The 13999-nt window shown below is 43.7% G+C and overlaps 1 protein-coding gene across 1 annotated transcript; it reads left to right on the top strand.

Moving 5' to 3' along the window:
• Positions 1-6116: 6116 nt before the first annotated feature.
• LOC9638376 (bifunctional monodehydroascorbate reductase and carbonic anhydrase nectarin-3) lies at positions 6117-7350 on the top strand. The gene is made up of 6 exons (XM_002976986.2): positions 6117-6316; positions 6370-6578; positions 6670-6885; positions 6951-7106; positions 7170-7220; positions 7269-7350. Exons 1-6 carry the CDS (start codon positions 6250-6252, stop codon positions 7326-7328), a joined length of 759 nt encoding a protein of 252 aa, XP_002977032.2. The 5' UTR covers positions 6117-6249; the 3' UTR covers positions 7329-7350.
• The last annotated feature ends 6649 nt before the right edge of the window (positions 7351-13999 follow it).

Raw genomic sequence — 13999 nt, 5'->3', positions numbered from 1 at the left:
GAACTCTTCATGGTGCTTCTAAACTGACTTGAGGTTGAGACTGGGGCCAAGGGACCTTGGGTGGGAGTGAGCAGGGACTTGGGTGGTGCCAGAGGGGCCACCCCAGGAAGTGCTCAAGAGCAACTCCCACTCCTGAAAGGGAAACCGACTGCGGTGGTCCTAGCTCATGTGGAGTGGTGCCCCACTTGAGTATCATGTGGCTCATTGGTCCTCGCCCTTCCTAGGGGCTTGGGCCTTCCTTCGGGATGGAAGTGGTGGGGTAGAGGTACCCATACCGAGCCGTTAGGCCATGGTGTTTCGCCCTGGCGTCCTGAAGCAAGTGTTGCACCCAAGACTTGGGATTTAGAGGGTCCCATGATCAAGTCTTGTGGTACCAAGAACCTGGAGGCTTGGTGTGCTTGGTTGTTTGTGCCTGCGGGGAGTGTAGCCGAACCTTAAGTCCAATCTAACCCAGGGAGGGGGATTGGGAGAGATTTGGGAATCTGTGGATGGATGGCTAGCGCTCTGTTGCTCATGCAGTGAGTAGCTAAAACCAAGTAGAACCAAGTAGGAGCTAGTACCATAGGCGGGAACCTTGGCGAAGGAACTTAGCAAAAACCAAGGCAGTGTTGGACGGATAGACGAGGTAAGCTGGCAAATTAGAAAAGAAAAATTTGTGGCTTACAATAGGCCTATGGTGGCCTACATTATGGAAAAACACTTAACAGTTTTGTCAAACTTGTGATATTTGTCAGCATACACAATTTCCACCCAAGAAACAAACACAAGAATTGAATCTGACTATAGCAATGGAACCTTTCCAAGATGGGGCCTAGATTTTGTAGGACCCATACAAAAGAGCAGAAATAGAAATCAATATATTTTGGTGGCAACAGATTATATGACAAAATGGGCAAAAGCCCAACCACTCAAGAAAGCGATAGCAAAAAATACAGCAAAGTTTCTTTATGAAATGATTATCACAAGATATGGATTACCTCGAGAAATAGTAACGGATAGAAGAACACATTTCCTTAATGAAACAATCAAGATTTTACTAGATAAATTCTTCATCAAACCTAAGAAATCTACACCATATTATCCACAAGGCAACAGCCAAGCCAAATCCACAAACAAAACACTCAAAAATATATTGAAGAAAATAATGCAAACCAATCTTAAAGATTGGGATAATAGAGTTTATGATTCTCTTTGGGCTTATAGAATAGCATATAAAGTTTCAACAAATTCAACTCTATTCAAATTAGCTTATGGACTTGAAGCTTTGACACCACTAAAATATACTGTACCATCCTTGAGAATGGCAATTCAGCTGCAAATTAATTAAGAAGAATTAATCAAGAAAAGATTGGTTATACTAGAAAAGTTAGATGAAGAAAGATTATATGCTTTATGGACAATTGAAGCCATATAAGCAAGGAGAAAAGCTTATCACAATAGAAAACAGACTAAAAAGAAAACTGATAGATTTGAAGTTGGAAATTTTGTTCTATAGTATAGAGGAAATGTTGACAAAATCGGAGGCAAATTGGTACATCAATGGGAAGGACCATTTAAGATCACAAGTATGCAAACACCTGGCACAACTCATTTAGCGACACTCGATGATGAAGAAATTCAAATAGTTAATCTCAGCAAATTGAGAAAATATCAAGAACCAAGTATAGCGTATATGCAAGCCAAGCACACCATGCTGGAATTAACTACCAATGAAACCAATACAACTCACGTTGTCCACAAAACAAGTCCACAACAATTACAAACAACTCTACTTAAGCAAAGACTTAGTGAAAATGCAAGAACACCATATGAACGAAACAATAAAACAGAGTTAGCTCTAACCCTAACGGCGAGGAAGCACGTGTTGGACCATCACAAGAGTACAAGAGCATTCTCAACAGTGCCAAAGAGTTGACACAATGCGAACCAAGCAAACACCCCAGATAGATACCGTCATCCTTTCTCAAAATCTTGAGTGGCAATTCAATGCCGATGTTAAGTGTTGGACTCGCACTCACGGTCTCTTCAACTTTGCAGAATGAATGGCGGGATATCTCATGAATCAAGTGAGCAACGAGAAGGCTCACTTGATGGATCTCGCCACCAGCCAAGTTGAACTTGATGATTCAGAGTTGGCAGCAGCTCTATGTCTCTCAGCTGAAGGCAAGCTAGTCATTGCTCCATGCACACGGGCTTTAAGTCACGACATCATGAAAGATTCCGAGAGCTACAACTCAGTGCTTAGTTTGCAATTCTCCAACGTCAAGGACGAGCTCTACAAAATCTTCAAGTTCCTTGTTCTCAACTTGGAGTTTTGGAAGACTGCCACGACAGTGAGCAGATCCATGGCCTTCATCTACGAGGATCTTCAAGCTAGGAAGAAAGTGGATTTAGCAGGATATGTGATCCCGAAGTTTCGCAGGGAACTTAAGAAGGTGATAGCAGATCTCAACACGAGGAGATGTGTGAAGACACTGATACTACCATATGTCCAAGCCATCATCATGCATAGAAGTCAAGCCATGGTGATCTACAGTCCACCACCTCTACCTCCGCAGCATGCAGCCACAAAAAGTTCAAAGCGCCAAGCTGAAGACCACTTGATGAACACCGAGAAGAAAAAGGTCCAGTGAAAGACAGCAGCAACTCCACGAAGAAAGACACGGGGACAAGGCTGAAGAAATGTTGTGCCTCCATAGATTAATAGTGACGACAGTGATGTGCAAACAATCTAACACAAAGTGCTGAAATGACAACAACCAACGAGAACCTCTAGCTCCAAAACAAAACAGTAGCAAAGTTTGGCACCTACTCAGCCATCAACGAAGAGCTTGCAGCCTCCTAGCTCACTGCAGCCGGATTTGCCACCATTACCACTACATGAACCGGCACCATCTCTGTCTCCAGTGACAACAATTCCAATGGACGATCACATTTTGCTGACGCAAGATATTCTTGAAAATCCTGAGACGGTTACAAATCCACCATCCGTTGTGCAGGGGCACAACACTTTTTACGAACCACCCATGCAGCAGGAGCAGACCACCGAGCAACACCAGCCTCAGCAGCAGCAGCCTTCACCGTTGCAGCCCATCGAGCAGCACCAACATTCGTTGCCACAGCCTACTGAGCAACCGTCTCCACCACACCAGCGTGCTGAGGAGCAACCATCTTTGCCGCAACAGCCAATTGAGCTACAGCAGCCAGCTGAGCCGCACTAGACATTTGCTCCAGACACCACTGCTAACGACATGCAGCCGCCTTGTTCAACAATGCAACGCCAGTTTCATCATGAGTGCGTGAGCAACAAGTGCCACCACTACAATCCAAAGCAGCAAAAGCATCATCATCAGGAGCAGTAGCAATTGAAAGTGATCCGTCCCATGCCTACAAACTTCTTGGAGCAGTACCATAACTCCAACATGGCAGTGTACACGCAGGATGGCATGGAGAGCTTCTTTCACAACGTTTTTGCATGCCCACACGAGGAGAAGATGGCGAGCATGGCTCAGGAACTTGATCAGGTAAAGGGAATCCTTTGCACTATACAGGCTCATGGACTCCTAACACCAAACACTTGCCGAGAATCTTTCAAGTTAGTGCAATAGTACCAACTCGAAAATGCCCACCTCACCAAAGAGAACATGGAGCTCAAGGCTTGACTTCAAGTGCTTGAGACTGCCATTAAGAATTACACTCGTGATGAGCTCAAGGACTATGAGGAAGAACTAAAGGCTAACACCACAATTGTTACTACCACTACAATGGCAGCTTGAGCTGCAAGAGCTGCTCAACTCTAGTTGTCGGAGAGTAGAGAGGTACATGCATTTTGCATTGTGATTTTCGCACAAAGGCATTTCCTGAGTTAAGAATTGAGATCAGGATTTCTCTCGGTCTAAATTCCTGACTTGGATGATTAGGCATGCAATGGTTATATAAGCTGGTGATATTACACCAGACCTATCCCCTTTCTGTCTTTTTATATCCTTGGCCATAATAACATACACTCCACTTGCTCAACATTTACTCTTCTCTTCCATGCTTATTTTACTCACTGCCTTTTGGGGATCAAGGCTGTGAGATGCACATCAATCTTAGCATCAACATCTTTGCAATAACATAGCTAAGTATTTCTTTCCTTTTTATGTTTGGATTTAGTTTAGATTAGAGAGAATTTACAAGATCATTGTAAAAGTGATTTTGTAATTCTCCACTCATAAAGCAGATTCTACAAGGTGGCATTTGCAAGATTCCAGCATGTTTTTCCTACTTGGACTTGGAGCAATGACTTTTTTCAGCCAAACTCAACTCTAGACCATGGCCATCCACAGTCAATCAAAGCACCTCATTTATTCGACGGCTTCACAGCGACAAAGGTGCTAGACACAAACACTTTGCAGCTTTCTCACAACTTCAGTGCCTTTTTAATAGGACTCCTGGACATTAGAGATTCTCTTAACACTCTTTACATAGCATGAAAGGGAGAGCATTGATTCTTCAGCTTTGACCTTTCCACTTGGCTTCTAGCGCAGCTTTTGATCACCACTTTGTATAATGCCTCAGACTTCTATGGGCATCAATGGCTTTCTTTGCACCATTGTGGTCACCGCCGCAGCCGTGAACTGTCTCAGCTTTGCCACAGACGATGCTTCCGAAAGAGGTGTGCCTGGAAACCAGCCTCAATCCCAAACCAAGTTTTAGGGTAAGTTTGTGAGAGAGCGCGTATCATCCGCTGCTCCTGCCCTTCTGCCGCTGGAGCTCCGAGAGCTTCATCGTCAGTGCTCTTGGAGAGGATCTCGCCATCGCCCGTGAGGCTCCCAGAGAACTCCGGTGAGAGTCCAAACGAGGGGAGCAGCAAGCCCAGCGCCGATAGCATCTCATCCAGGCAGCGTTGCCTGTGGCGGTGGCAAGTCCACCTTCATGATCAATTCCTCCTCCTCATTCTTGGATTCTCGCTCACGCCAGACGTAGAATTCGAGCTTGTACTCATTGACCGAGCGATTCACCTGGCCGCCCTTGGCGACACGGAGGTAGTCCTGCAGGAGCTGGAAGGAGCGCTGATTGATCTCCTACCAGTGACGATTGGAGCGATTGGAGTCTCGATTGCGCATGGTGCTGCGGGTAACTGTGGAAGAGATCCGGATGAACGAGCTTGAACAGGCGCCGGGGCTCGTCTGAGGACGTGAGGTCGCGGCGATTGCTGCTGGCATTGCTGAATCTGCCCAGATCGGTTCTCTAGGATGGGAAACCAGTGATCCATTAATGAGTGAATCACATGGAGAACAAGAGGAAGAAACGATATGAAAACCTATCCTATAGTATGGAATTCCATACCCAACGCCCAGGAAGAAAACCCACAAGCTTCTGATGCTGATGCTTTTTTTTTCAATCAGAAACATTCACATTCGTTCAAAAAATTTCTTTCGCGGATCATGGAAGAACATGGAAGTTTCGTTGACTAAAGTGTTAATGGGCATTTCGCTTAGGGTGTGAGAGGTCCCGAGTTCAATTCCCGGAATGCCCCATTTGTTACATTTACAAGAATTGTTTTAAGCATAAGGAAAATACCAAACTGTTTATGTTTGTCACCTGACATCATCATCCAGAATAAAATTCCTCGTGACACATAAAGTTTTAGAATGGAACGTTCTCTCTATAGCCAGATGCCGCGTTTGATTTCTCCAAACCGGCCCATCTTTTCTGAAGCAGAGAAGCTACTGCCTACACAAAAACACTAATAGGCAGGGATGTATTCCAACAAAATACGAAATTCCAAAGGAAGAATATGGTTTCTCCCTATTTGGCGGCACAGTCCAGAAGGTCACAACAAGAGAAAAAATAAAGCACATTCATACGCTCTCGTGCACGACCAAAGTCAACAGTCACTATTGACTGAGCAGGCCCTTCCACTTTCTCCAGGACGTGGAAACGGCTTGGGGACGTTCCTGTATGTTGCAATCGAGGCCTTTTCTTGGGCACGAAAGAAACTTGGCCGACGAAACATGGAGCGTTCGTGATGGTAGGGCCAAATTCCTATTGGCATTTCCTAGATCTAGTCCAGAACAGCGGCAGTTTATTCGAGACTTTGTATCCATCTGCTGAGTAGCTTCCCACGTCGCCTTTATATTTTTAAGGACCGTTCTGGGGACCCAGGGAAGCAAATCACTCGAGGAGGAAGCAGCTACTCTATATTTTTCTTTCTTTCTTGCGTCTCAAACGAAACCAGGTGTAGATTTGAGACGAGGAGAGATGGAGAGAACCAATCTCATACTATTGCTGTTCGTTTTTGCACAAGCCATGATCATCGCACAAGCAGGTATATAGTTTTCAAGCGAAATCAATCGATCATATCTTGTTTTCTTTTCTTAGCCGAGGAGTATGACTACTCGAATGGGACTCGAGGCCAGGCAAACTGGGGAAACTTGAGACAAGAATGGAGGGCTTGCAGCAGCGGCAGAATGCAATCTCCGGTGGACATTCAATCCGAGGAGCTCCAACCAGTGTGCTCTTTGAAGCTGCTCCAGACGAGATACAAACCAACGAATGCCACTCTCACCAATCTCGACCACGACATAGCAGTATGTATCTCCTGAATCCATCTCATCTCCGAAAGATCTCCATCTAATCATGGCTCGGGCCCCTCGTTTTTCTTCTCTGTTTGTGCAATAGCTCGAGTTTGGCGATTCTTCATCGGGATCGCTCATCATCGATGGCACCTTGTACAGGGTGAGCGAGTATCATATCCATGCTCCCAGCGAGCACACTGTGAATGGGAAGCATCTCGCAGTCGAGGGGCATCTCGTCCACAGGAGTGAAGACAACAGGCTTGCAGTCGTCGCCGTCATGTACACGATTGGATCCGAGGACGACCCTTTTATCGATCAGGTAAATAGAGATCTGGGTTTTCTTTGTGATTTCTGAGAGTTTTTTTCACTGTCGTTTTTTGTAAGGTTGAGCATTTTCTACCTGAGCTGAGTGGCGAGCAAGATGTTCAAGTGGTGGATCCCTCGCTGCTCAATGTTGGAGGCAAGCGATTCTTCAGATATGTTGGATCACTGACATCACCGCCCTGCACCGAGCAAGTGACATGGAGCGTGTTGAGAAGAGTAAACAAATTATTTCCTTAATCTTTTGTTTCTTTTCCGCTGACCATGGTTCTGATGTTGCAGCCACGAACGATCTCGAAAACCCAGTACCGGCTTTTGATGAATGCCCTCAATGTAAGAATTAATTCATGCGCTATACAGCTTCTAACATTCTGTGTACAGGGTGATAACAACAGATCGATACAAGGCTTGTTTGGAAGAAGAATAAACTATTATAAATAGAAGATACGTTTTTGTCCTATTAGGGCACGCGGTTTTTTAATCAATGTGGAAGTCTATATTTCTCTTGCTTCTCTAGTAGATGCAGACCAGCTCAAATTACATCCAGATTACCATCTCAAAGTGTTCCAGATTCCAGAGCAGCTGGCCACGAATATGTCCGCTCCTCACAGCTCGGAGCTTGACAAGCTTTCCTCAAGCGCTTTGATCGCTGCCAGATAAGTCACTCAATTCGGAGCAAGGCCCTCGACGTCCGACCACTTCACAGTCTCCACTCTCGGCATAATGGTGGCGTTGCTATGCTTAAGTTGCACTTCAATGCAACAGGTTGGAGTGCATTCCGTGGCATCATTCTGTTGTTGATCTCCGCCTAGATAGATAGTGCCCGGCGGCTTCAAATCTCCAGGTCAGAGAAACATTCGGGGAAATAGACCGGCTGTTTGCGATTGAGGACAAAAAAGAGTGATCTCGATATGAAAACATTACAACGAGTGGTGAGTTGACAGAGAAGAAAGTCTCTCGGCTCGATCGAATGGCATCGTCCATCAATCCGCGCCCTGGCCTCCGTCATCATCCCATCGATCAGGGTGGAAGTACAGCCTTGCCGCCAAATTCCATGAGCTTGAAGATCTCCGCAAGCGTGAATGTGCACCGTCTCCAGGAGAGAGGAGATCCAGCACCAGATCCAGCCAATTGAACTGCAAAGCCGGGGAAATCATTGCGTTCCCCAGATTGTCCTTCCTTAGGACGCTTTGCGCGACCCCAGCTCCCACACTGGCGCATGCATGCTAGCGCTGATCAACCAATAACGGCCGTGCTCTCGGATTCCAGCTCCTGGGCAATCGTGGAGCCGCAGCCCTACAGCAAGATCCCAGAGAGTGGCACACAGATGAGCACATTCAGCTCCACATCAATCGAATCCAAGAGCTCCAACACCCCAACATCCAGTCCTGCCTGGGCATATGCCGCTAGAACTACATTCCAGGACACCACATTCTTTCCCTGGCTTTGATCGAACGCCTCATTGATCCTCTTACACGAAAACACTAATATGGCTATGTATTCCAACAAATACGAAATTCCAAAGAAAAATACAGCCTAGAAGGCAGCAACAAGAGAAAAATTAAAACAAATTCATATGCTCTAATGCATGATTGTTAAGCACCAACTTTGACTCCGTGGTCAACGTGGGTCAAAGAGAAGTTTGAAATATTAACGCATAGACTTAAAAGTAAAAGTAAATTTATCCTAAGGACTCTAGTAGCATAGTGGAGTTTTTGAAGTAATTTTAGGGGTAAAGAATCTTAAAAGAGGTGTAGTATAGTGAAACTTTTTGTCTTTAAGTTATAACATTGGTATTAAAAGAGTTGATTGTGATGGTTAACGAAGATGGAACATTCAAATCTTAATGTTGATGGTGGTGCCAATGATGGTGTTAATAGAGGTGCAAAGGTTTAAATTATCTATATGTTATTCATGAGTTACAAGCCTTTAATCAAAATCAAAAACTCCATATAAGACGAGATGTATAACATGATGCTTATCATGTTGAGGCACTCGAGGTTGCACGTGGTTGTACTCCAAATAAGACTTCTTTGGTGGATCAACTTAAGATTCCAACTTTTTCTAGTAATGGTGGCATGGACAAGTGTTTGGTTTGGCTAGTTAATGTGAAGAAATTTTTGGCTGCTAGAAGAACTCTAGATGCAAAAGCTTTAGTGGCTATTCTAGTAATTTTATGTGTAGAGTTTTTATTGTGGATTTGGTTTGAGGAGTCTTATGTTACGGATAAAAAACCATTAATGTCTAATATAGATGAATTTACATTTACATTTTACTATAACATGGAGAATCCTTATATAGAACTTTGACATTTCCAGTAAGGAAAAATGATACTCAGAGATTATATTGAAAAGTTTACTTACTTGATTAGCTATGTTTTAATGAAAATCCAAATTAAAATAAATCTTACTTCATTAATGGCCTTCACAATAAGAGCATATGGTAGCACTTGTGTCATTTTCAACCTATAAAGAATTTGGAAGAGCTTTTTAATGTGGCTCGTCAACTTGATAATGATAAGCACAAATCTTGCAAACATTCAAGCTATTGAGAATTATCATGATGATCATTGTGGACATAAGGATAGGAATAAACATCATAATTTAAAGTTTGTGGTGACTACTTTGGATGTAAAAAAGAAGTAAAAATTTTTTATAAAAAATTATAGACAAAGTTGTCATCTTTGTGGTGAACTTAAACATTACAAGATTAATTGTCTATAGCTTAAAAATAAAAAGATAGTAAAGGATAAAATGTTGATGCTACATGGACTTCCTAAACCTAAAGACATTTAACTATAAATATCCTAGCACTCTTGTTTTTAGGCCCTTTTTCTTTATATTTAAACTTTTATAAATTGTTTTTAGAGTCAAATACTCTTTGGTTATTTACACCACATTTAATTGGTTGATGATGGGGGTGTTTAAGCATTATTTTTATGGAGGTCGCCCAACCTAATATTACTTAAACCTAAGCACACTTAACCCCAACTATCCCTTATTCATGGGCTCTATAGATCATCTTTTGAATTGTTCTTTTTAGTTGCTTACAATTGGATGCTTTAGAATTGTTCCTATGTTACTTTGTGCTTTTGTCCTTTTACTCATTGGGATAAACACTCAAGAGTTGTTTTGTGCTTTGATTCATTTACTCTTTAGCTGTATGTTTAGGAGTTTGGCTCTGTCATTTCAGTTAGTGGCTTAAGGCCTTGAAATATGGGTTTCACTCCATTGCCCTTAGATACGTGGGTTATCTTATAGTAAATCATAAATGGTGAAAACTATATATGCTACAATATCCTTGCTTAAATGCAATCCTAACTCCAATGTTGATTGAAGATGTCTCCCAAATATGGCAAAGTAAAGACTTAGTTTAATTCCACTATATTGGTTATTATTGTAATGGATTGCATCAATATAAGATATAAATCCCATTATCTTTGCTTTAACGAATGTTATAGCAAGCATATCCTCCACCACTTGATTCATATGCCCAACTTGCTACCTATTTGAGGATGATCTCCACTCAATAGTTTCAAAGTCACTTGTATAACTTTCACAAAGCTCTTCTAAAATCCACTAGTGAATTTTAATTATCAATCACTTGTCCTATAATTCAAAAAAGTTTTTTCCAAGTAACCTGCAACTAAATTTAAGGTAGTAACAATTTTCTAAAGAGCTAATAATCACACATACTTTGTCACTTAATCCATTATAACCTATACTTACTCCTTTTGTCTTTATGTTCGTGGCAAAAAAGTGATGAAGTCCATAGAAATACTATACCAACTCTAAGGAATAGGCAAAAGGTGTAAAAGTCCCTTCAACTTCTCATGTTGCACTTTTACTTACTAATAAAGATTATATGATTTGCAATACCTAAGGATATTAACCTTCATAACACTTAATCAGCTCATGTGTCTTTCCCCCCAAAATGGCCAGCCTCTAGACAATTATAATAATGGAATTAAACCTGATTAATTAATATATCCATCTATAATAATATAAACAACCAAAGGGAACAACTTGAAAGACGATCCATAAGGGTTCAAATATGGAAAGAGCCCATGAATAAGAGTGCACCCCCTTTTCCAATCGGTTAAAGGTCTTGGGATACTTAGAGCTAAACGTCCTTGAGTTTGAATAATACTAGGCTGAGTGAAGTGGAGCTTACAAGTAAATATCTATAGCCATTGTAGTAGAAAATTCCATCTACTAATGAGAAAGGGGCTTTCATTTGGGCTCACAAAGAGACCACCTCAACATCTTGAACCTGAGGATGCTCAACTAAGTGGCCCAAATTTGCTAGCCATTTTCCTCAAATGATGACAAAATTGTATATGTAGCTCTATCACATAATGAACATCAGATAAAACATTGGTCACCACATTCAATTTCCCCATACGTGCTCAATAAAAAACCCCCCAAACTCCATGAGTTTTGCAAACTTACTTAGTGTTTGAACCCTAATATTAGACGAATTTTGGGGAGGTAGTGGTGGAAGGCACCCAGTACCATGGCTGCCATGATCGAAAGTGCAGCCAGAGGTAGAAGAGTGCACAGGGGAGAGCGTGCAATCTCCCCGCACTTGCTACTATCAATGGGGGCATCCGCCATGAGATTCAAGGAAGCATTGTTCCCTTTTTTGGCTTTTGCTGTGTACTCACTCTCTTGCCAGCAGCATGGAGAACAACTACAAGGGAGTCACAGCATCCACACCCATCAATCTAAGCTCTCAAGGTCGTGGAGTGCGAGGTAGGGGCCTTAGCATTCGGCTCCCACAAGGAGGACTGCTACAAGGTCGGGGTCCTGGAACACGCATGGCAGCAAGCTAGGACAGGAAAGGGGCCTCTGTATCAACAGCCAGAACACTGTTGCATAAGGCAGCAAGTGAGCCATGCAAAGTAGCAACTCAGCAAGATGAAAACCGTGAGATAGATGTGGTGGACGTTTCTAAGTTGGGGGATGGCCAAGTCCTAAAAAAAGCTGGAAGTGTAAGCCACACCAGAGGTGAAGTGTCTATTGAGAGTGGAGGAGAGGATGAAGCTACCTCCCCTCACCCACTTGCCTGGTCACTAGCTGGAGTATGGGAGCTTGATGAGAGTCTCAGGCCAGTCACAAGTTAGGAAGGCTTGTGGGGAATCATCCTAAGCACTTTTGCAGTTGAGGGGATTCGTAGGGATGGATGTCTCACAGAAGCACAGGAGCAGCACACCAGGGTTAGGTCAGGAGTCACCACCAGAGCAGCATCACGTGCAGCAGCAGCAGAGCTAGGGTGTGGGACAGGAGAACTCAAGTCTGCCCCACCCAGAACGGCCAAGAACATAGAGGAACAAAGCCCTAGCATGGATGCACTTCTGTCCTGCAAAATCAACATGGAAGCCTCACTAGAAGGTGAGTCCATAATCCCTCGCTTAGAGTCACAACCAATCTAGGAGATCTCCAAGGAGACCGACCGTTCAGGCATGGCCCTGAGCAAGGAACAGCCACTCCGGACACTAAAGTTTGCCCACAGATGCTTGTCAAACCTTATGAACAAGCATAGGGCTTCATGCCCATCTTCACCAACTTGGTCCTCAAGTGTAAGGCCCCGATCTAGCTCACAACCCCCAATGGCAAGGCTCTACACCGACTCGAGGCAGGTTGGAGACAGTGTAGATTGTCTACACTTGCTCTTGCTAAAACTTGTAGGTGGTGGTATAGTATTTTGGAACAGTGAGAGGTTCATGAAACAGATGCATCATGAGTCAACACAGTGAATCCAATAGAAAGTCTTGCAACTAACTCACCAACTGGATGACGTGGAAGACATGGAGAACGTCTCATTGTGGGATGCACGTTGAGCAGCTCTTGGAATTCTAACAGAGAACCTCAAGACTCGCAAGGACTGGGCAGCTGGCACACTCCCTGCTCATGGGAATGTGTCAAGCTCACGCCCAGCTGGTGGGAACGCCTTGTACCACCCAAAGATGCCTGCAAACGAGGCTGGGCTCATCCTTGATCCAGTACATGCAAGAGTGCAAGAAGAAGCATGCTAGGTGGACCTTGCACACTTGCAACAAGTGAGGAAATCAGACTTAGACTCTCCCACAGCACCTCAGGAGGGGCAGAAGGTGTTGCTCCCCTCTCCACTTCTGAGATTTGATGAGGCAGGGATGTTGGTCTGGGACCCTTGCCACTTTGAGGAAAGGATCCAAAGGTCTCCGCTTCCAGTACACAAAGAACTTCAGTCAACTTTGATGTGCACAATTAGAGAACTAACCTGAATCCTTTGGGAGAGGACCTCATGTTGGGATCTGCACTATGCAAAGCTTAGGAATTAATCACAACGGCAGTAGCCACACAGTAAGCAGATCTCTTTGACACATGGGCTCAAGAGCAAGGTGGCAAGGTGGATGTCACGCCAATACCAACAGTTGATGTGAGACTCAGAGAGCCAGAAACAGAGCACTCACGGGATTAACAGTCAAATGGCATACTTAAGTTCTAGGAACATGATGCCTTCAGCAAGAGGAAGACCAAACGTGAGAAGAAGAAAGTGAAGCGAGCAACGTGGCTGTCACAAATGTGACTTCGGGTATCGAAAGATACTTGTCGGCCAGTCCTTACGGAAACTCTCTTCTTACTGCCACAATGGCAGGAGGTTGGTACTGCTGGTTCTTTTTATGGTCTCTGCCCAAGCTAGTTGAGAAACTGGTCAGCACATGTGCACTTAGACTGCAAGGGCACTAAGGAAGGAAATCTTAAGTTGTCATTAAGTCAAGCATACTTGACACGGTGACGAGAAACTCATGATGTTGGCTTGCACTTGCTAGTGCTGGGAACCCCGTGATATTGAGACTAATCCCTCAATATTCGCTAGATGATAGGTTACCATATTTGCCAAACACCCCTGCTATCATGCCCTTTGTGTTAGTCCCAAATGTTATTTATGGAAAATGTCTAGATTCACTCATTTGGCATATCTACGGAATGTAGAGATCGGTGTTCGTCCCATGTCCAAATTCGCAATCTAAGGACATTCCATATTTAGTAAGTTTTGAGCTTGTCCCAGAGACTAACTCCTGGTACTAAGGGAGGCTTGGGGTGAAAGCCCAAAGCGTGTGTTCCTCA

Source organism: Selaginella moellendorffii, unplaced genomic scaffold, assembly GCF_000143415.4.
Source record: "Selaginella moellendorffii unplaced genomic scaffold, v1.0 SELMOscaffold_32, whole genome shotgun sequence".
Taxonomy (NCBI): domain Eukaryota; kingdom Viridiplantae; phylum Streptophyta; class Lycopodiopsida; order Selaginellales; family Selaginellaceae; genus Selaginella; species Selaginella moellendorffii.
Note: the sequence above shows the minus strand (reverse complement) of the source record. Positions and strands in the feature narration are given on the sequence as shown.

Coding starts and splice junctions, on each gene's coding strand:
- LOC9638376 (XM_002976986.2), top strand. CDS start 6,250: ATGGAGAGAACCAATCTCATACTATTGCTGTTCGTTTTTGCACAAGCC. Junction 7,107..7,169: donor CATGGAGCGTGTTGAGAAGA/GTAAACAAATTA, acceptor CTGATGTTGCAG/CCACGAACGATCTCGAAAAC. Junction 7,221..7,268: donor TTTTGATGAATGCCCTCAAT/GTAAGAATTAAT, acceptor TTCTGTGTACAG/GGTGATAACAACAGATCGAT.